At 40.8% G+C, this 22,148-nt stretch overlaps 1 protein-coding gene across 3 annotated transcripts in view; it reads left to right on the top strand.

Annotated features, from left to right (window-relative positions):
* The window catches only part of ALKBH8 (alkB homolog 8, tRNA methyltransferase), a 47,259-nt gene extending 25,147 nt beyond the window's left edge, over nt 1–22,112 (top strand). For all 3 annotated transcript variants that reach the window (XM_065678664.1, XM_065678662.1, XM_065678663.1), the window contains 5 exons: nt 7,384–7,490; nt 10,965–11,119; nt 11,907–12,172; nt 20,595–20,744; nt 21,416–22,112. In XM_065678664.1, coding sequence (XP_065534736.1) covers nt 7,384–7,490; nt 10,965–11,119; nt 11,907–12,172; nt 20,595–20,744; nt 21,416–21,985 — 1,248 coding nt within the window. In that variant the 3' untranslated portion in view covers nt 21,986–22,112. The remainder of the gene's footprint in view (nt 1–7,383; nt 7,491–10,964; nt 11,120–11,906; nt 12,173–20,594; nt 20,745–21,415) is intronic.
* Nucleotides 22,113–22,148: the final 36 nt, after the last annotated feature.

Here is a 22,148-nt window from a genome sequence, read left to right on the forward strand (position 1 = left end):
AAGAAGTTTTAATTAAGGCAGGACTGTTTCAAACAGAGTTGCAGCATCTGCTGAATCCATACTTGGGTGCCTTATTTCATAAGTTACTGTCAGTGGTATTCTTCCAGGATTAAGACACTGAAATTTTAGTGTTTACAAGTATGTGTCTACATATGCACTGCATGCCTGAGGCCCTCTGTAATCAATGGGGATTGAGTCAGTGCAGCCAAAGGGGTGTTTCAGCTAATGCTAAACCAGACTCTAGTGTCTGGTTTCACAGGTTTCAGTTCTCTAACAGGATTTTAAAAAATATATGCCCAAATGTAGATGTCTTAATCCTGAACTGAATTGACTATTCCCACCTTATGACTTATAGTTGGCTTGGGTTCCTGTACTATGGCATTACAAGCAGAAAGCTGAGACCTCCAGAGGAGAGTAAAGTTTGATGAACAATCCTAATGCTTGTAAAGAGGGAGGGAAGACTGTTTTCCACTATACAGAATAATGAACATGCAGCATGCTTTACCCTTGCCTTGAAAAATACCTTCAACCTGTAAGGATATGGGCTGTCATGCAACAGCTGCTGGGTCTGTGTCACCTAGAATCTTAAGTGTTTCAGGTCCTCTTGTGTTTCTTCTTTCTTGTCTTCCTTTAAATGCCTGTCTCATTACCATAGGTCTTTTATTCCATGTCTGTCAGTATTACTCAGCCAAGGCCTGGCCTGTATCAGTTATTGTTTGTTATGGAGGTTCTATTCAGTCCCTTACACTGTTTCTGTTATAGAAAAGTTGTAATTAAAGGTTATAACGGTTGATGACAGGATAAATAATGTTGAGGTACGGTGTCATGGAAATATAATTATGGCTGAAGAGTCCTGCTATATGTACTTGCAACTTTGTTAACATGAAAAGGGCTGATTATAGTGTGTGTTTCCACAGATATTTGTAAATGATCAGTGATTTAAAAAGGTGGTATACTCTTTTCGAAAGTATTTATTGGCAGTCTCTTGAGAACTTGGAAGTTTTTAATGTGTGCAAGAATTGCAGATATGCCACAGCACTAGACACCCAGATGTGCATACCAGAATCCTGTAAACGTCATCATGCTTGCATAGAAAGTTGCACAACAGCTGTGTTTCTGTTGTAAGGGCTTGTTCAGTGGTTTCTTGGTAGACATTTGACACAGCATTAATTGTGTAAATAAGGATTATTTGCTTTCAAGACATAGAGTGATACAGTAAGTGCAAGTCCTAGGAGATGTATTTGAGGATGCATAACTGCTTTCATGTGACATCTGGGCATTATATGTTGAACAGATTAAGCCTTCTGGAGGCCACTAAGATCAGGGTATCTGAGTCCTCTTATGCTCTTCCATTGAACTGTACTCCATTAGACAGCAAGTGATACAAAATTTTGGCAATTTCCTTTCCGTTAGAGAGGAGAATGAGGGCTTTTGTACATTTGAAGTATGTTGTACCTTGGTGTGAGTGGATGCAATTGCCTTTATGTCAGTGTGGTAGCACCCATGGATGTAAGGGAAGACATGACTTGAAGAATGGAAAGTATTGCAGAGGAGGCTAAGTTAATAAAATAAATGAAATAAAGACTAACAGCATTAGCCTTTCGCTTTCTGTGTCCTAGAGGAGTTTGAGCTAAGAGCTAGGGAGGTAGTTTATTAAAGGATGAAAGTGGAGTGTTAGCGAAATTGAATAAACTGGATGTTGTTGAGAACTACACTGAGTCTTTGGACTCACAAAAGGAGATCAAGGTCATATGCTGGGGTTGGATAGCATTTTCTGGAAAGGAGAAATTTATACCTGTTTTGACAGAGAGGGAAGCAGTGGTAATGCAACTGTTGCCTTTCACTGTAGGGATTGGAAGTTGTCTGTATAGGAATCTAATATTCAACATTGAGTTTTAACACAGGTAATGAGCTGGGAAGGTGCAAAGGCCTCAGGTAATGGCCTGACATATGAAAGAAATTCGATACTTTTAGAGTTAGTAAGAACTGCCATATTTGATGGGTAGTCTTTAATGAATTGGGTTTGTTGTGTACTTTTAGTCTGCTGTTCAATCAACAAGATTAAACAGTAACCTTGGATTTACAAAGAGGCTTTTAAATCAGTCAGCTTGAGAAGATGTATGAGTGAGGCATAAAAATTTGTAGCAGCATGGAAAGACCTTGGAATAGAAACAGCAGCAGTCAGAAGTTGGTGTGATGCTGCCAGAGGTACCACCAGCATCCCAGCCTCTGCCAAGGCTGGGCAGAGCAGCAACCCCATTGGACACCATAAGGAGCCAGCATCCAAGGAGTGAGATAACTAATAACTTCTAATACCTTGGTGAACCTAAAGAGTTGCACCCCAGGGTACAGGAGAGTGGTCTATATTCCATCTAGCTGGCATACACAGGACTGGAAGCTCCTTCATCCAATAGGAGTTAGCTTGGAAACTGCAGTAGTTTTCCTCTTTTTGTGCAGTACCTGAATCTTGTAAGCAGCATACAGACAAGAGAGTTCGTATCATGAAGTTGGTGGTGCCATATATAATAGCTAGGAGAGATACTGGTATGCTGTTCAATGGATACACTCTCCTTGGGGTTATCAAGAAAATCTAGCAAGGTGAGGCCTCAGAGAGAAAAGTGAAATGCTGTCTGTATGTTGGAATGTTTTTTACACATTCCTATGCTAGACTTCAGTTAAAAGGAAAAAGTATAGATACTTCAAATGACACAGAAAATTTAGGAAGATAGTAATGCATTGCATGGGTGGAAACTTTAATATAACTTCTGAAGAAAGAAAACCTAGGAGTACATTAAACATCTGACAAGCATCACCATAGTGCTAAAGTAGATAAGCAGGCTTAGCAGGGCATGGTATGCTTCTAATTCTGTTATGGGGGAGGCTTGTGCATGTGTTGAGAGATTTTTGAGGTAGGCAGCACTGAAATATTTCATCATCAAGATTGTCAACTTTGCACTTGTTTTCTAAAGTATGGCTGGAGACCATGATATAGGATGTAAATATCAGCATAAGTTACCCAAGATAAATTTCCTTATTACAAGGGTTATTTAGAAAAGACATTCCCATTCTCCTTTCCTGTAAAATTCATCATTTTCTGAGTTCTAAATTTTGGGATTTAGCATTGGTTTTTGCAGTGTCCTGTGTAAGCCAACAGGCTCTTGTCTCCATATAGAGCCCCACTGTGCTGTTCAGGCTCCATGTGTGGGCTGTAAACCTCTCAGCTATCTTTGAAGTAGACATTCTTTTTCATCTGTTTTACATGTGGGAAACTGCTGTGTAGGCTGATAATGTCTTTGCTCTCTGAAAATACAGTAAATAATGTCAGGAATACTTAAGAAGCATTCCACATTGTGGGGCTTTTTTTTTTTTTTCAGCTTTAGAGTGTGCTTCTTCTAAGTTGGTCTGTTAACAGCAAGTGCAAACTGCATCAAAGTTTGATGAAACAATTTTGTCATTGCACGCTGTGGCAGCAAAATCCTTATTGACACTGTCCTACCAGCCCCGCTGCATTACTGCCATTTTGCCTTTGGATTGTTGCTTATTTGATAGATGAGTTCTTCATCTCCATCCTCCTGCTCTTTCATGAAGTGTAGTGCCATTGCACTGAAAGGTGATGCAGACTTCTCATTTCCTGAGAGAAAGCATACTTTTTCCTTTTCCTTTTATACTGGATTCTTCTCTAGCTTTTGCGCTTCACTGTATTTTATGCCAGAGGAACAATGGTCAGGATGTGGGTGTCCCTTTGCTTTGATGTTTAGCCATACTTGAAAGCTGTTTACTGCTTCATGTGCTCCCTTGTCATGAGCACTATCTCTTAAAATACCTGGCATCATGACAAGTAATTTAAATCCGCAAGTAGGTATTATTAGCTGTTTGTTTCTTTTATGGGTTTTTTTGGTATGTTTAGAGACACTCTTTTTCCACTGTACTGAGAAAGAAGGTAAAAGTTGTATAAAATAAAAGCATCCTCTATTTTTTTTTTTTTTTTTTTTAATGCAATCCCTGGTGATGCACCATGGGCTAGCTGGAAATTTGATCTTTATCGACTCTGCTATCTGAGAGGAAAAAGAAAATGGGTAAAACCGAAAATAGTAATTGGAAATATCTCCTATGGAGCAAAACTGTCATGAAGAGATTGATTCAGCAGTGGCAGAGTTGCTTTATTGATTGTGAGTCCTTAGTAAATTAAAAAGAGGACCAAATACGTTAATCTTTTGTGTGCGTGTGTGTGACAGTGACAATTTAGAATGTTCTGCCTCAAGCTGTGCCACGGGAGGTTTAGATTGGATATTAGGAAAAATTTCTTCATGGAGGGTGCTCAGGAGTTGGAACAGGCTGCCCAGGGCAGTGGTGGAATCACCATCCCTGGAAGTGTCCACAAACTGCGTAGACGAGGCCTTCGGTGACATTGTTTAGTGGTGGACTTGGCAGTCCTGGAATTATGGCTGGACTTGATGATCTTTAAGGTCTTTTCCAACCTGGTTGATTCTATGATTCTGTGATAAAGACACATATAGTAGTGTGGGAACATTATCTGCTTCAGTCAGTAATTGGCTTGTCAGAGATATGAACAGAGTTCTTCCAAACCCCTTCTGAGTTAAATGTTCTTTACTGTACTGTAAGCAAAGCATTGAAGTACTCTTGCTTGGGTTTTTTTAAGCATTCAGAAAAAAGAACGCAGCACAGGAATTGCACTAATTGTCTTCAGATGTTCACAGTGGGTTTCTAAAATTTGATTCTCTCTGAATTGCAATATCAAATTTATTGCTAATACAAAAACTGTGAAACTTAGAATCATAGAGTCATAGAATAGTTAGGGTTGGGAAGGACCTTAAGATCATCTAGTTCCAACCCCCCTGCCATGGGCAGGGACACCCCACACTAAACCATGTCACCCAAGGCTCTGTCCAACCTGGCCTTGAACACTGCCAGGGATGGAGCATTCACAGCTTCCCTGGGCAACCCATTACAGTGCCTCACCACCCTCACAGTAAAGAACTTCTTCCTTATATGCAATCTAAACTTCCCCTGTTTAAGTTTTAACCCATTACCCCTTGTCCTGTCACTACAGTCCCTAATGAAGAGTCCCTCCCCAGCATCGCTATAGCCTCGCTTCAGATACTGGAAGGCTGCTATTAGGTCTCCACGCAGCCTTCTCTTCTCCAGGCTGAACAGCCCCGACTTTCTCAGCCTGTCTTCATACGGGAGCTTCTGTCCCCTGATCATCCTTGTGGTGTTCCAACAGTTCCATGTCCTTTTTATGTTGAGGACACCAGAACTGCACACAATACTCCAGGTGAGGTCTCACAAGAGCAGAGTAGAGGGGCAGGATCACCTCCTTCGACCTGCTGGTCATGCTCCTTTTGATGAAGCCCAGGATACGGTTGGCTTTCTGGGCTGCGAGCGCACACTGAAGCCGGCTCATGTTCATTTTCTCATCGACCAGCACCCCCAAGTCCTTCTCTGCAGGGCCACTCTGAATCTCTTCTCTGCCCAGTCTGTAGCTGTGCCTGGGATTGCTCGGACCCAGGTGTAGAACCTTGCACTTGTCATGGTTAAATCATAAGGTTGGCATCAGCCCACCTTACAGGCGTGTCAAGGTCCCTCTGGATGGCATCCCTTCCCTGTAGCGTATCAACCAAACCACACAGCTTGGTGTCATCGGCGAACTTGCTGAGGGCGCACTCAATCCCACTGTCCGTGTCACCAACAAAGATGTAGCAAAGAGCTACATCTTTTTACAGAGGCCTGCACTTAGTCGTGCCTTATGGGACAGCCTCCCCATCAGATCTGTGGAGCCACTGTGTTTTCTCCTCCTTCACCCCATGCTTCTTGGAGGATACCTAGAAGAAATTGTGAAGTGCAAGGAGAAGAGTATATTAGCAAGTGGCTGCCATTCATCTATTTATATAGCTATTGAAGTGTTTCATAATTATTAATTGGAGCTTATAGGTAGGCTTCATTCCTGTTTCCCCATCTCTCTTCCCCTTTCAGCCCCACTGTTTGTCACCCTTGTCATTTCTTGCCTTAAATTTAGATAGCTCAACAGAAACTGTGTCACTCTGTGGGTGGTATTACAGCATAAATAGGGTTATTTTTTTTCCTAAAAATGTAAATGCCATTGTAGTTTGCTTCAGTGTGTACAGCATTAAATAGTGAATATTGTAAGTGGTAATTTTTAGTGTTTAAAAGTCTTGCTTATTCAAGTCTCTGTCTTGCTGGGTTTTTGTGCTGAATCATTACACCGATGTTTTGTCTTTGTTAAAAGCATCTGTATGCAGGAGCAGAACTGCTTAATTCATTTCAGTTTGGCATAGTGTAGTAAGCCTGTTTTTAAATTGTAAACTTAGTAGGTTACAAGTCAGGTGGCAGCACTTTCATAGTGTTGATTCTCCAGTGTAGCTGGAACTGCTGACTTGAATAGGTTTTGACTAGTTTTCTTTTATGGTAAGTCTTCTGTAACTCACTTGGTGTGTTTATTATTTTCCACAGCGAGAGTTTCTCTCATTTGGGAAATGTGAAAGGATAACATTCCTAGCCCAAGCAGAAGCAAAATGTAGCACTGCCATCTGGGCTGTGAAATTGGAATAAAGCCCAAAGTGTTACCTTGGTATATTGCCATCGCTAGAAGCTGGGTGGCAAATAATAAAAGGATGGTCTGGTAGTTGGCATCTTAGTGAGGATCTTGGGAGACTGTGCTTGCTGTGCTGTAAACCTCCAAGAATGTAGGCAGGTTGGAAATTACTTCTCTCACCCATTCCTGGTAATCTGAATGTTATGCATCTATGCTGAGTTAGTTGTCTGAGCTCAATCTGCTGTGAATGGATAGGCATTTCCAGAGGTCATAAAGGTCACTCCACTTCACTTAGCTGTACATTTTAGACTAGGATGAGTCACTCTGTGGAGATGCTTGTCTCCCTGCATAGACTTCACAAAAAGACAGCAGTTGACTGCCTTAGCCCAGGTACCTACCTTTCAGGTGTCTTGAGTTCATCAAATGAGCCCTTTTTTCCTTTGCAGTTGTCTTTAGCTGAGGGGTAGTAATCCTTTCCTCCCTCACAGGTATACGGTACACACAGAGGTTAAACGATGCTCCTATGTACTCACAAGGGAAGTTATTACTGTTAAGTAAAATACTAAATATTTTTTTTATCTGTACACATGTATTTGTGACTGTCTCAGATTTTTGAACACAGTGCTGAAAAGGAGGGATCTTATGGACAGAAACCTAGAGATTTTTGCATCCTTAGGAAATACGTATCTGTTTCATGGCAATATTCTGATGGACATGTTAAAGAGACAAAGAAAGCTAGAAACTGTGAATGCCTGGCATGTATATGAAGCTCATGCTCGTTCATGGTGGCTGGTTTTGTTTCTTTTTAGATTGTGATGGATTTCAAGCACCCTGATGGCCATACAGTGGCAATTATGCTGCCCCGATGCAGTTTATTGGTGATGGCTGGAGAATCCAGATACCTGTGGACACATGGGTATGTGTAAGAGTCCCTGCATTGCTGATAGTAGAATAGTATATGTCGTTTGCTTTGTTAATGACACTGTTTTTTAAATTGCTCTGAAAGAAATCAAGTAAAATTTTATAATAAATATACAAATTCATTCCTCTGCTCAGGTTAAACTGAGAAAATTGGGGATTTTAGGAAGTTAATTGCCAGTCCCTGAGCTGCAGTTTCCTGCTGCTATCACAAGTTAAGTTTTGCTCAGAAATTGCTCTCACATCTGCATTGTGAAAGAACTCAATGAGTCTGAGCTGGCAAAGGATTGATTGTAGTGCAATTAGCTTTACCATTTCCTTTCTTTCTTTTCAGCCCACAGCTTTTCCTGTTGGATCAGGTATGCCAAAGGCTTTAGAGAAAGGCTGCTTTAGGGACACTTTTAATTACTGATAAGGCTGTATTGTACTGAGCATGTTTGGGTTTTTTAAAATACATCTTGAGGCTTTGCTTATTGTAGAGTTTAAATACATGCTTTTTAAATTATGCAGCACTGGGAGCTACCTACAATAGGAGTGCTGACATTGGCAAAAAGGCTAAAACCTTGGCAAGCTCTGTGAGTGACAGCAGTGTACTTCAGGAGAGTATAGAAACCGTCATGTTGGACAGAAACGCCCATGGTAAATGTTTCTTCCTTTGTTTGACCCAAGCTGTCACTGGATGCAGCAGTCAATTGGAGACACTAATTACATTCTGTGTAAATTAAACACCAAATCCTTTTATTGGCAAAAGATTTTCTGCCTTTTAATTTTGCTGGTTAATTTGTATTGTGAAGAAGGGTGAATATAAAGGCTTATACCACCTGTATATTCCCTCGTTAAATGAAATACCTGTAAAAAGCAAGTGGTCCTTGTGATGTGCATTGTTATAGATGCACAAGGCAGTGAAGTCCTTTGTTTTTTGGTATATAAGACTGAACACTGATATCAGTGTTATAAGCTACTTATTTTGTCCTGTCAAATACTGTCAGTTGCCTTTCGGAAAGGTCATTTGCAACTTTGAGAACTTAGTGCAGTTTCCACGTCATTGCTGTTGCCAGGGGAGCTGGGGGCCAGTCCCCAGCCCTGGGCATCAGGCAGCTCTATGGGGCCAGGCTGGGATGTCAGCCTGGAGGTCAGTGGGGCAGTGGCTGTGCACAGACAGAGCTGAGGTTGGGGCTGGCCCAGCAAGACAGCCTCTGTTTAAAAGCAGATCAAGGGAAAGAACGGGTGGCCCTTGCTTGAGGCCCTTGGCTGTCTTCATAACAGCTTTCTCCAAGGCCACCAGCTCTGCTATTCCTAAGCTTGTCCTTGGCAGCCAAACTTCCAGGAGAAGGAAATACTCATGCAGAGCGCTTGCAATACTTGCCAGCAGGTGTTCAAGTTGCAGTAGTGTAACCTGCCTTCTAACAACTGGAATGAGATCATTACTTGTACCTTCAAGTGGTAGTTATCTTTTGAGAACCAGTGACATAAACTAGAGTTAAAACTATGATCCCAGATCTTTCTACTCACGTGTAAGTTCCTGTCCCAGTGCGAATCCACCTTTCCTAAAAGTAGCTTTTCTGTATATTTCTAACAGCAATAGTGTGTCAATATACTCAGGTGAAGTAACCTTTCCATCATGCTGTGAGGCATCCTATTATAATCCGCAAGATTAATCATCCAGCGAGTACAATTAATTCACTTGCACACATAATGTCAGGATGTATTTAAGATCACTTGTGATGCCTTTTATCTGCCCCTTCAGAAGTCCAATTAGAGAACAAAAGATTCAGTTTTGGAATTATTCTGGAGAACAGGGAACCTGCAAACTCAGCATTTGAAGTTCTGTAGAGGGAGTTTTGGGCATCCTCAGCTGATTATTTCATCATAGCTTCATTATCTGCCATGAACAAGGCAATTCTTTATTAGATCCCATCATTTCCATGGCTGACATTGGGAGATTTCCATTCTTGGGGCTGCTCCATGTCTCCCTTTTGCAACATCTAGATGGAGCATCAATATGCTGCTCCCTGGTTTCCAGACAGAAAGGACCTGCACACTTTCTCCCTGTGGCTGGGCTAGAGGTCAGTTTCCCTGCAGTAGGAAAGATGTCTTAAAGCAGAGTACAGGAATGCTGATCAGGCTGCAGGCTACCTCTCAGCATTTGGATCATTCTTCTTGGTTAAGTACAGCCACTGGTCAGCAGTTTCATGTGACCTGCAGAAAGGTTCCAGGAGAAATCTGAGATAAGTGCTGTGCTTTATTAAAACATATAAAGACACTTACCCCGTGCCCCAACTTCCCTTTTGGCTCAACCTATAAGGGTTAAACTTGGCTAACCAATGTGGAAGTCAGTTTTATAGTGAGAGCTTGTCCTGTTGGGGGTCAGGTACTTTGTACCTGACTCCCAAATTCAGCAACTCTGAAGGGGCTTCACTGAGAGGCCAGTTCCTTTGTGATGTTTTTTGCTTGACGAAACTTCATCATTAGTCTCCTTGATGACGTAAGTTCAAGAAGTGCTTCAGTGTGACAGTAACAGCTTTGAGGTGCTAAGCTGTTTCCCTGATGAGTTTTCATTTTGTCCCAACAGTATCTACTTTTTCCCATGTGCAAGCAATGAGAACCTACGTGTGGGTGCAGCTGTTTCTCTTCTCTCATGTTGTGTTTCACACTGTACTTGGTCTTTTTCCTTTTCTCAATTTTGAGAGACTCATTTGTAGAGCTATTAAAAATTCCTGGGTTTGGCACTTTTACATAAAACTTAATAAAATTATTTGAAACTTTTGTCATCCCAGGAAAGTTCCAAATCACTTTTGTCTCCTGAATTTTGTTCTGCAAACTGCTTTTCTGTACCATTAAGATCCATGTCACATCCCAAAGTAGCTTAAGCAGCTCTGTTCCCAGTTTGCTTGATAGATTTTGGTCAAGAAAGATCTACAGCAGAGTTTGTCCCTTTAGGCATTTCAGCAAATCTCCGGGAGTGCCGCATTCTTTGCGTCTTCTGTTGTCAGTAAATGGAAAAGGCATTCTGTTGCAAAGCAGAATTCACTGGAGAGGCCTATTTGCAGCAAGAAACTTCAATCTGCTAATGTAGAGCTTAGTCAGTTCTATGCTTCTATACCCACACCCACCATTTCTAGTAGTGTATTTTATCCTTAGCAAATACATATTTTTGTAGAAAACAAATATTAAAAAAAAAATAAGTCCTAGGAAAATAAACAGTCAAACTTTTATGGAAGGAAAGGAAGGGAGGGAAATGTAATTACTTGCAATCGAATAACACTTTAATTAACATCACTGGTTTCTGTCAGCTCCTCCTTTTTTTCATCTGAAATTGAGTAAGTTGAAAATTGAAAAGCAGCCGTACATTAAATAGTGTTATAATCACACATGTCACAGTGTGTAAGAATTGCTGCCTTATAATGATGGATTGGATTTTTTTTCTGATGCAAATTGAATTATTCTTTTATTTTGTGTTACTTTGTTTTAGGATTACACCCCGAAAATATGATGTCATTCAAGCATCTGAGCTTGGGCAGAAAGTTGGAACAATTACTGCTGATGCTGGAGATTTAACACTGAATCGAAGGGAAACGAGGACATCATTTACATTCAGGAAAGTGAGGAGAAGCCCTTGCAATTGCAGTAAGTGTCTTGAGGTGATCTTCAAGTCAAAATTGTTATTTATTGCCAATATGTAAGCATTTTATTAGCCCAACCAGTTTATCCCTTTGGGTAGTTTTGGTAGTTGTGGTAGCCATTCCTGAACAGCTCAAGGTTAGGCATACTATATCGTTGGAGTTCATTGCATCTGTCTGATTGCTCTATACAGGAAAGCATTTTGCTTGTTCCAGAGCTGGGCAAGTAATCTGGTATCTTGCATTTCTGTGGGGACCTCAAGTTCTGCAATAATGCAACAGAATAGAAAGAGCAGCCAGTTTTGGTTGTTTTTATGTGAAGAGGACTTTTGTGAAATTAAGTACATTAGAGAAGAAGCAGTCAGATCTGCAGTGATAGCCATGTAAGTGCCTTAAGGCAGGACAGAATGTAGGAGATAGGCGGCTCAATGATTACATGGAATTGAAGTCCATTTGTGCCCTCAGAAGAGAACTTCAGAGACTGAATTGCAGCAATGTCATGATCTTTGTTATTACGGGCACCATCTCAGTTTTGAAAACATAAACCTTGTTAACATAGCAGGATTACTGATCACTGCCAATAGCCTGTGGTACACGTGGGCAGGCTGCTTGTTCTAAAGAAATCAGACACTTCTGCAGTTCAACCCGCATTTCAGTTTTTAAAAGGTAAAGGAGGAGTGAAGCATTTTGTGTATTTTAATGTTTCACTTTTAATTTTATTTTGCTAAATAAGTTTAGTCAACAAGGAACCACTTTAACAAAATATTTTTTTGTGTATCTGTTGCTGTATCTAGTTTACCCATCTGTCTGTGACAGCCAGAAAGGACCGCAAAGCTGGGTACAACCTTCATTTCCTCACAGTGAGATGGAGGCCTCTAAGTTGGAGCAAGAATATGTACACAATGTGTATGAAGAGATAGCCACACACTTCAGCAGTACTAGGCATAGCCCCTGGCCCCGAATTGTAGAGTTTCTCAGGTCCCTACCAAAAGGATCAATAGTGGCTGATGTTGGTTGTGGCAATGGGAAGTATCTAGGCATCAATGAGGACTTATACATGGTAAGTAGTAGCTACTGTCCTTTGTTTACATTGGTACTAGTGTTTATTCCATCATGCATTTGTAGCATGTTGGAGCTTCACTTGTGGGAAGAGTGCCAGGAACAGAAAGCTGTTTCCTAACCCAAGATCAATTACCAGTTGTGTTAGGTTTTCGCATCCATTCACTATGTGCATTACCCTTTTTTCAAAGCCACTTTTGCTTTGCAGGTCAAAGTATGTTAATTAAAAAAGAAGAAAAAGTAATGGGTGTTCTGAGTTGAAAATTTGTAATGGATGCTGTAGCCTTTTATGTTGTTGTTGTTTAAACTTATTACAAGGGAAAATGGATGAAGAGTTTGAATGCTTCCAAGTAGTTTTTCACTTGACTGGTGGGTGAGAAATGCAATGTACATGTCCCTGAAATCTCCAGCAGCACTACTTTTCCTATATCCTCTTCAGTTCCCTTCTGTCTGGTGGTGAGGCTCATCTGTGAATGATACTGTGTTTGGCTGTCCCACCTCTGACTCTGTACATAGGCCCAGTAAATACGACAACATAAAATTCATGGGGATTCTCAACTTCAGCACAGATTTGTGGCCTTTCTCTCACTCTCTTCACTTTTAGACGGTTCTGATGTCATTCTTGCTGATCTTGCTATCACATTTACTGCTTAGTCTGTACTTAGAGCATTTTTACTTCCTTCCTATCAGAGAGGTAGGAAGCACATGCAAATATGAACCAAGAGATAGTTTTTATTGCAAATATTTAAAAGAATTTTTTGCAAGGATCAAACTTCCCAATTTTCATTTATTTTTTATTTTCTTTCCCCAAAATAAATCTAAGAGGTCTGCATTACGGTATCTGCTCTTCCCTGTTCTAGAATTGTCTCAGTCTTTCATATTCTTGTACTGTGAAACACTTTGAAATCCACCAAGCCTGAAAACTTCTGTGTAAGGCAAAACATTCATTATTAATAATAAAAGTCAGGCTTGTTTGCCTGTCTCAGGAGTTTCTGTCCTGCTGTTTATATTCCACTATAAACCATAAATTTTATATGGCTAATACAGCCTTGTCTGTATTAGTAATGGATTTATTTCCATTACTGTTCTTATAAGCTAGAACAAAATCAACTGATTTATAAGTAGGCATGCCGATGCCTGGCTGCTGTAGCCTGAGTATAATTATTAATGTTCAGTACATTCTTTCACTCATTTCTTCTGTAAGAGAAATCAGCAAACCTAACTAGAGAGGAGAAGTATTTAGCAGGGTACCATGAAGGTTACCGGGTCCTAGAATGAATTTAGTAAAATGCTGTTGTGTAGGTTTGTGGTAGGTTTTTAAGGTGAAATCTGCAAGATGTTGTGTTCAGAAATTACCAGCACCAGTCTGTTTTAGGAGCCCACTGTTAACCAACTAAAGGAAAGAAAGATCTACTGGCAGTCAGAGGAAAAGCAGCCCCTCTTCTCTGTTACTTTAGGAGTTATCTCATTTCATGGGTACCTGCAGGAGAAATCCAAAACGTGAAAAGCAACAGTGAAAGGGAGTAAACTTAAAGAAGCAGTTGAGGTAGTTTTAAAAACAGGATCTGGGAATAGCTTCATTCAGTTGGCCTTCCTTGATGTTTTATTTTCCGCTGGTGACAGCGAGTTGTTCTTGTTTGGAGCTAGAGTCTAGACATTGCATTTGCTTATTTTCATCTGCAAGCCAGCACTGAGTCTCAGGAGGATGGATGTGACTCCTTTTTACTATATTTATTTTTATGTGTCAGCCAAAGCGTGGTTAAAGAAGAGTGCGTCTGTATCATCATTACAGATATTTTAAGCTTTTGACAAGGTATCTCAAGAAGGGGACTGTGTTATTTCCATTTACTGTGGGCTGTGCATAGAGCTGAGGGTGAGGGGTTACAGAACATGCTTTGTATATCAGGTAAACTGATGGGGTAAGAGTAGTGCTCCCTAGAAGCAGGGCATCAGTTTCCTCCCTCATTTACTCTTCTTGACTTGAGGGCATAAAATCCAGGGAGAGACTTAACTACTGCAGCCTTTCCCTCACAGCACTTGCTGTGGCTCTTGGTAAGTTTTTATGCACAGTGCACTGGAGCTCTTAGCCTGGGCCCTGCTGGGAAAGAAGCAATAAAGCAGTGCTGTGAAATTAGGAGTTATTTAGGGGTGGGAAGAGCACTGTTAGTATAGCTATGTAGCTCAGAGTGTTTTGACTCAGAAATACTGAAAACTGGAGGCAAGTACTTCCTGGAGGCAAGCAATGTGCTCTAAAGGGTACTATACTTTTTTTAGATAGGATACTTTAAGTAGCAGCAATAATGATAGTAGATCAAAGCTAAGGTAGCTCATTTGATGGTTTTCATCTTCAGACACCGTCTGAAAATGTCTCCACTGTGGCCTATTGTATTTGCTTCAGTTTCTTTGGATGATTACACATAGGCCGATCTACTTGAGTGTTGTGTGACAATGAAATGCACGTTAAGTCCATCTATGCTCAATGAAAATGACAGCACTGTAATGGCTGCATTTATCTGACACAGTGAAAGAGCAGCAATTTCATGACAAATTCAGATTGAGTGAGGATGGAATCAAAGTCTGATGTAATTAGGACAAAGACGGGAGAAAGATTGAATTTAATAAAGTTTCAGTTTATTTTTTTTTTCTGTCACATCCACCTTTATTATTTGAGTGAACGCGAAAGAGAAAAAATGGTTTTATGGTTGCTTTTATACAATCCCTTTCCCACCCAACCACTTTTAGGAAATTGTTTTAACACTTTATTTGAGTTATTTTATACTTAAGTGAATTTAAGTGATTAATATTCATATCTATAAGCAGGGCTTTTACTTTTACAGAATGCTGAGGTTCAGCCTTACCCATCCCTCCCATCACCACAAGGGTTTCATTCCCAAGGCAGTTGACATCATTGCAATATAGCTCATCCATTTTTATGAGCTTTAGCTCTGTCTCCCAGTTTCCAGCCTTCAGGTTGGTGTGGTGATGTGTAAATCCCCACAGGAACATTCAGCATCCTTACAGCACCAGGGTGTGAGTGAAGGACATTGAAGCCTTCCAGTTTTGTGGTTTACATTTTTAATTGAACTGGTAAACTGGTGGGAAATCCAGTTACAACTTAAAATGCCATTGGGTAGGTATTTTTTCTTTATCTATATAATTACTCTTCGTTGTCAGAGTACTGACGCTAGGAATAAAAGTGATGGTGTTGCAGGAACCAAAATGGTTTGCTTTAATACAGACATTTCTCTCTGTAATGCATGTCATTCGATGGTAATAGGTAATGTAGCTTGTATTTCACATGACCTTGTAAGACACCCTTTTGCTGTTAGATACACCTCTTCTTTTTCTTTCATTATTGTACTAAACTGGGATCCACTGGAACTGTATGCAGGTTTGATTTTGTCAGGGTGTGGGGAAGAGGGAAGGTGAATATTTGCTGCAGTATGGTTGCGCAGTGATGGGAGTTTTAGTGTCACTGGGTCCCTGTTGACTGAGAACAGATTCCTATCCAAAGGACTTAGTAGTAGTGAGTAAAAAGCAGGAAGGACAAAACTAATTGGTAAAGATACACCTGGAGCAAGTTCACTTGCTCTTAGGGATCAGAGGGCAAAGCAGAAGAACCTCTCCTGCCCTTTTCTCTCAATAAATTGGAGCCGTTAAAATGACGGAAGATGTGGAAAAAGAGCTCGGAAGGAACTGGGCAACAGCAGCACAAAACCAGAATGAATACTGAATTGCTTAGCTGTGTTCTGATGCTTTATTATTGAGAAATGAACTTCAGGTTTTAGCCATAGGAATTCCACAGGCACCCTGACTGTATGCAGTTGCAAAGCAAAACACTACGTGAAAGGAATGCTAAAGGCCTGACTCAGACCAACTGGAGCAAGGAGATTTGTTTGTCTTGCTGTGGCTGTGCTGGTGTCTCTTTTTCTAGGTATGTCTGTGTTTGCTGGAATGTAATTTGATTCCTTGAGGCTCTCATGCTATTAGTTATAGCTGAGGTGTTTCTCCAGGGAGCCACAGAATTCCATTTGGCGGCTGGATTTCAGAATTAGATGTCGTTTTCTTCATCAGTTTCTAATGTGCTGAATCAATCAAGTTTCCAGATACTTAAATGAACTAATTCTACAAGGTAGAGTTAGTTATAATGAGATAATGTAGGAAAAATAATACATCATGGTGGGCAGCACTGACCTTTTTAAGGTCTTTTATTTAAGCTTGCAAAAGGATTTTTCTCTTGCAGATCTGCAGCACCATTACAAAGCAAACTATTTGGCGCTTTTTGCCCCCTAATGATCTATTCCAAACCACTGCATGAGAGAGGATATACGAAGATATACGAAACTTAGTTTAGCTACTCCTGGCTGAAATGGTGGAGGTGAAAGTGCCTGGGAATGCAAAGGAGCAGGATGGGGTGTCTGCTTACATTATCCCATTCTCCGGAAGCCAATACAGAGCTGCTGCAAACTCAGACAAACCACAGGTGTTATGTTTGTTTCTCCCTTCCCTTATCTTCTTTGTATCTTGGTCTTTTTTGATACTTGTTAATCTAAAGGTTTGCGTTACCCAGCACCCTAAGGAAGGAGTGCTGTATGCCAGGATGATGACATGCTTTTGCCTTTTCTGTAAGTTTTGTGTTTGCTGGGGTTATAGATGCAGAGTGACAGGCCTCCATACTAATACAGATTTCCTGACTTAAAAGTTGATACCAGAGTTGGGTGTAGTAAGTGTTTATCCAGGTACATTTTTAACAGGGCTTTCAGGCAATGACTTTTATTGTAAGTGGATTTTGAGCCCCAGTATAGTCACCAGTGGCCACTCTGGAGCCTCCTGTGAGCCATTATCCACATCACAAAAAAGCAGTGAAGAGAGGGATGGAGGTACTCCCCAAAAAGGCAGGGATGTGGGAATGGCTGCCTGGAGTAAATGACAAGAAACGTGGGAAGCCACCCTCCTTTGGGGAAATGCTAAAAGGTGTTGAGCAAGTTATGGGGAGGTGGACCTGCTAAAAAGTACATTCAGCTGAGTAGTAAACAGTGCTATTTGAGATACACATAAGAAATCAGGGGGGTTGAACAAGGGATTTGATTTGGGAAACTGGGATAAGGAAAACAGGTATAATTATGTATAATTTGGAAAACAGGTATGAGGAATGATTGAGAAGACTCACAGATAATAAGAAACAGGGAACCTTAAAATGTATGGCTGACCAGGAGATTGTCCAAAACCAATGGAATCAAGTACTATGAACTGACAAAAATTGTCTACCTTCCTCCACTCTTTGGCACTGTCTTGTGCTGAGCATCAACATCAGAGTTACAAACCGGCAAAAATTAAAGCGTTTCAGTTGTATTTTGAGATTAAAAAATAAAGTTTTGATTACATGTTTAATTAGATGAAAATGTCTGTTCTAAATTTAAAAAGTCCCTTGAACTGTTTTCTGTAAATGAAGCTTCATCACATCAAAGCTTCTGTGAGCTTCAGAATGCAGAAATCACTAGCAGTTGTGAAAAGCTGAGTTTAGGGTCTCTGCCCCAGTTTTGTGTACTCGTAAGAATCAGAGGCTCATTTTCCAGCTGGAAGCTGGCACTGTGCCACTGAAGTTAGCTGCTTTGTGCTGGTTTGTTTTCTAAGTGACTGAAACCAATGTATTTCGTTTTTTAATGAATGCATGTTTCTTGTAAACTAGAAAATACAGGAATGTGGTGATAATTCTTTTAAAATATTCAGAGATAATTCTAGTGAGGATGTTACATTTGCTTAGCTTCAGCACCAGGCAGATATGCAGTGACTCCTTGTGTTCAGCACTTACGCATATATGCATAGCACCTATTATGATGTTTACAGTAAAACTATGTTAAGTTTTAGCTTGATATGCCTATTTTAGAGCAGCTGAGTGTTCAGAGTGATCCATTTTAAGATCACAATTTTCATCATGAAACAGAATCTTTTTGCTTTGGATGCAGAATCACTTTAATAAGTCTGACAATACATGTAAGCCTGACTTCGTAATTATTTGATATAATTTAGATGCAAATGAGGAGCTCACATTCTGGCAGCCATGCCTTTGTTCTCATTCTCAGTGCATTGGATTTCATCAACATACACTGTAGTCCTTTTCAAGGTCATTTTGACAGGGGATGATTGAGTTCCATTATCCCGCCTGTTTTTACTCTAGATGCACAGGGCCAAAGCAGTTCTTTGTGGGAAAGCTTGTTGTCACTGGAGTTGCAAGTATCCCTCTCCCTTGTGCCAGCAGTGAATTCGGTCCTTTAAGTTTTATTAAATACTGAATGCTAATGTCTTAATTGCAGAAGTAGTTGAAGGCACTGGTAATGAGGTGTGGAATCTCTAACATGCAAGTTGTCACCTAAATCCCATTCCATGATGAGAGTAATTAAAAGATGCTGCAGTTGGCTTCCAGTGTGAAATGGCATGGATTTATGTTTTCTTCCAAGTAAACAAGAGTATACTTTTTTAAATTCATAAATAACACTCCTTGCTCAGTGCTTCAGTAAACACAGAGAAGCCAAGGAATAAATGGGAAGAAGGCAATGCTAGGATTGATCTTACCAGCTGTGTTTAATGCTAACTGGAAGGACAATATGTGCATATTCATAGTACTGCTTTTGTGGAGGATTATCTTGGGTTGTCAGGTTGGCATTTTCACAACTGTTTCATTTCCTTTGGACCAGAAGTCAGGGACCTGACTAGAAAGAGCTCACCTGGAAGCTTTCAGGACATATGACTGGAACAGAATACTGGTTTTCTTCAAAACTCTGATGGAAGACTAAAAGCTAAAATGATTTGGACTGGTAACATGAAAAGTCATAATGGAAAATAAACATATTTTCATTAATCACTGAAAACCAGAATTTTAATTTTAGCAGTACTGTTGTCTCTGCTGGGTTGATTTACCAGAGCAAATTGGAATCATAGAGCCATACAATAGTTAGGGTTGGAAAGGACCTTAAGATCATCTAGTTCCAACTCCCCTGCCATGGGCAGGGACACCTCACACTAAACCATCTCACCCAAGGCTCTGTCCAACCTGGCCTTGAACACCGCCAGGGACGGAGCATTCACAGCTTCCCTGAGCAACCCATTCCAGTGCCTCACCACCCTCACAGTAAAGAATTTCTTCCTTATATCCAATCTAAACTTCCCCTGTTCAAGTTTTAACCCATTACCCTTGTCGTATCACTACAGTCCCTAATGAAGAGTCCCTGCCCAGCATCCTTGTAGGCCCTCTTCAGATACTGGAGGGATGTTACAAAGTTGTTTGCTATTCTTCTTGCATCAAGTATTCTTTCTGTGTCAAATGCAGTAAACATTGTCATGAGTAAATGTTTAGGATTCTGAATCTGTTTTCTGCTATCTGCCTGTTGTTGATCATTGAAAACAAAAATAAATTTAATACTCTCATGCAAGCTGAGTTCAGTATACATCTTGTTAGCAGGGCTTTGGTTTGAGTATTCATTGTGTGTGACAGGAATGAAAATGAGGGTGGTACGTACCCCACTCTTTGTTCAGTTTGGATTTAGTGGATTTATGCAAGCATGTAAAAAAACTTTCTTACCATCTTTGACCTGGACACTTGCAAGGTTCAAAGTGGTGAAAAAAGAAATGTTTTATGAGGTGCTCTGGAGTGGTTTGTAGGGGTCACTTGATTGTGGCTATACAGAACCTCAGAAAATGATACTGTGCTTACGTCTTTGTGGGTTGTGATACTGAGGCAAACAGGGCTGTACCTGAGCATTTCTTTTCTTATACTGAAATGGTGAAACTGTGTCACATATTGCAGTGATCATAGAATCATAGAATAGTCAGGGTTGGAAAGGACCTCAAGATCATCTAGTTCCAACCCCCCTGCCATGGGCAGGGACACCTCACACTAAACCATCCCACACAAGGCTTCATCCAACCTGGCCTTGAAATGGTGATGATGCCACCAAAGTCACCAGATTGTCCTTTGAAGTTGCACATACAGCTTTTGTGAGTTCAGTATTTGGCTGTTTCAAATGTTGTCAGGTTACAAAGGGCAATTGGAAGGAAAAGAAAATGCTGAGTTTAGGTCACCTCTTGTTTTGCTGGTTTCAGGATACCTTAAGGACAGCTTTGAGAAGCTGGGCTGAAACCTGTTCTGTCTTAAGCTGGCTCAAAATCAGGGTGCTCCAATGAGCTGTCTAATACTCAATCTGCCCTGTTTGTTTTAAAGCATCAGGGTTTTTACTTTTTGTCCACACCTGGGAACCATATATGCCTCTTGAAGCCGTTTTCTCACACTTGCTCTTGTTTTTATTTTAAACTATGTTACCCCAGTAGGAGACCGTGATGACTCTATTACTGTAAGCATCAAGTGAAAATCATTTTCCAGTCTTGTAATTATCTTACGAAAAGCCTAATGAAACACTTTGTTATAGGTTGGCTGTGACCGCAGCAAAAACCTGGTGGATATTTGTGGAGAGAAAAATCTGGAGGCTTTTGTCTGCGATGCGCTGTCAGTGCCAATGCGCAGTGGTTCTTGTGACGCCTGCATCTCTATTGCTGTAATCCACCATTTCTCAACAGTGGTAAGTCACCCCTCTCTGTGCTCAGCTGTAAGGCTGTGCGCAGCTACTAGTTCTACTAAAAAGTGCTGGTTTGGGCTCATGGAAGCAAAAGGGAAGAACAAAATGAGGAGAAATCAAAGGTTTGCATTTGGTATAAGTAGATGTCAGAGCAGAGATAACGCTGCTGTGCTGCTGCTTCTTAAGACTTCACATTCTTCTTTTGCTCGGCAGATGCCCTTTGATCTAGGTGTTTGTGTTTTATTTTCATCTGCTCACAGTTAATGTCACTAGAGAAGGGGGCTCTGCTTTGACAATCAGAGGTATGTTATTCCCAGCTCAGATTTTAAGCAGATCTCGTATGTGTTTTTTCTTTTTCTCTCTGCCTTCATTGTCCATCTTCAAGAAATGGGACAGTACTCACTAGTCTGCTGTATTCTGGGCTGTGTAAGCTTCTGCTGGCAGGAACTGTTTCATTGTAACAAGCTTCTAGAATATGGAGTTCTAGTCTTGTGCTTAGGAAAATGGCCTGGCTTCCTCCTCTTGATGGATTATGCTATGAATTAAAATGAACAGTGGAAAAAAGTTCCTCTGATTTTTATTGTATCCTGGGGAGGACAGTAAGGCAAAGTTGCTGCCATTCTGTTCTCCTGTCTTTTACATACTAGCTTCATACTTCCACTTTTCCTTTGTAGGAGAGGAGACTGGCTACTATCCGTGAACTAGCCCGGCTTCTGAGACCTGGTGGAACAGCACTCATTTACGTCTGGGCAATGGAACAAGAATACAAAAACCAGAAGTCTAAATACCTGAAGGAAAAGAATGGTAGTAAAGACAAAGAGGAGGAAATTAACATTGGCACGGCCCAGAGACCACTCAGTGATCAGCTCCCTGATAGCAGCAGTCAAGACTCAGTGTGTTCTGACCGACTCCTTAGTGACCCGAAGGACAAAGGCTGTGATGCAAAGCCCATAGCAGACTCCACACTGCCCATTCACACTAACAGAACCTCCTTTCACTCTCAGGATTTGCTGGTTCCCTGGCACCTGAAAGGTGGCTCAAAAAAGAAAGGGGAAAGCGTGGATGCAGGGTTGTTTCCAGTTGGCTCCAAGGAATCACAAGAACTCAGCCCTGTTTTCCACCGCTATTACCATGTGTTCTGTGAAGGGGAACTGGAAGCAGTGTGCAGATCCCTGGATTGTGTGAGGGTTCAAAGGAGTTACTATGATCAGGGAAACTGGTGTGTGGTTCTAGAAAAGTTGTAGCCTGTGGCATTTCTTCCACTCTATGTGGTGTTTTGTTTGGTTTTTTTTAAAGGTATTTTTAATGCAGGCTGCAGCTATTACCTCTTTTAAAATAACAAAATAAAGATTGTTTATTGACTTAATAACAGTAACTAGTACTGTGTGCATGTTAAATAATGGCCAA

Source organism: Lathamus discolor, chromosome 4 (assembly GCF_037157495.1).
Source record: "Lathamus discolor isolate bLatDis1 chromosome 4, bLatDis1.hap1, whole genome shotgun sequence".
Taxonomy (NCBI): Eukaryota; Metazoa; Chordata; class Aves; order Psittaciformes; family Psittacidae; genus Lathamus; species Lathamus discolor.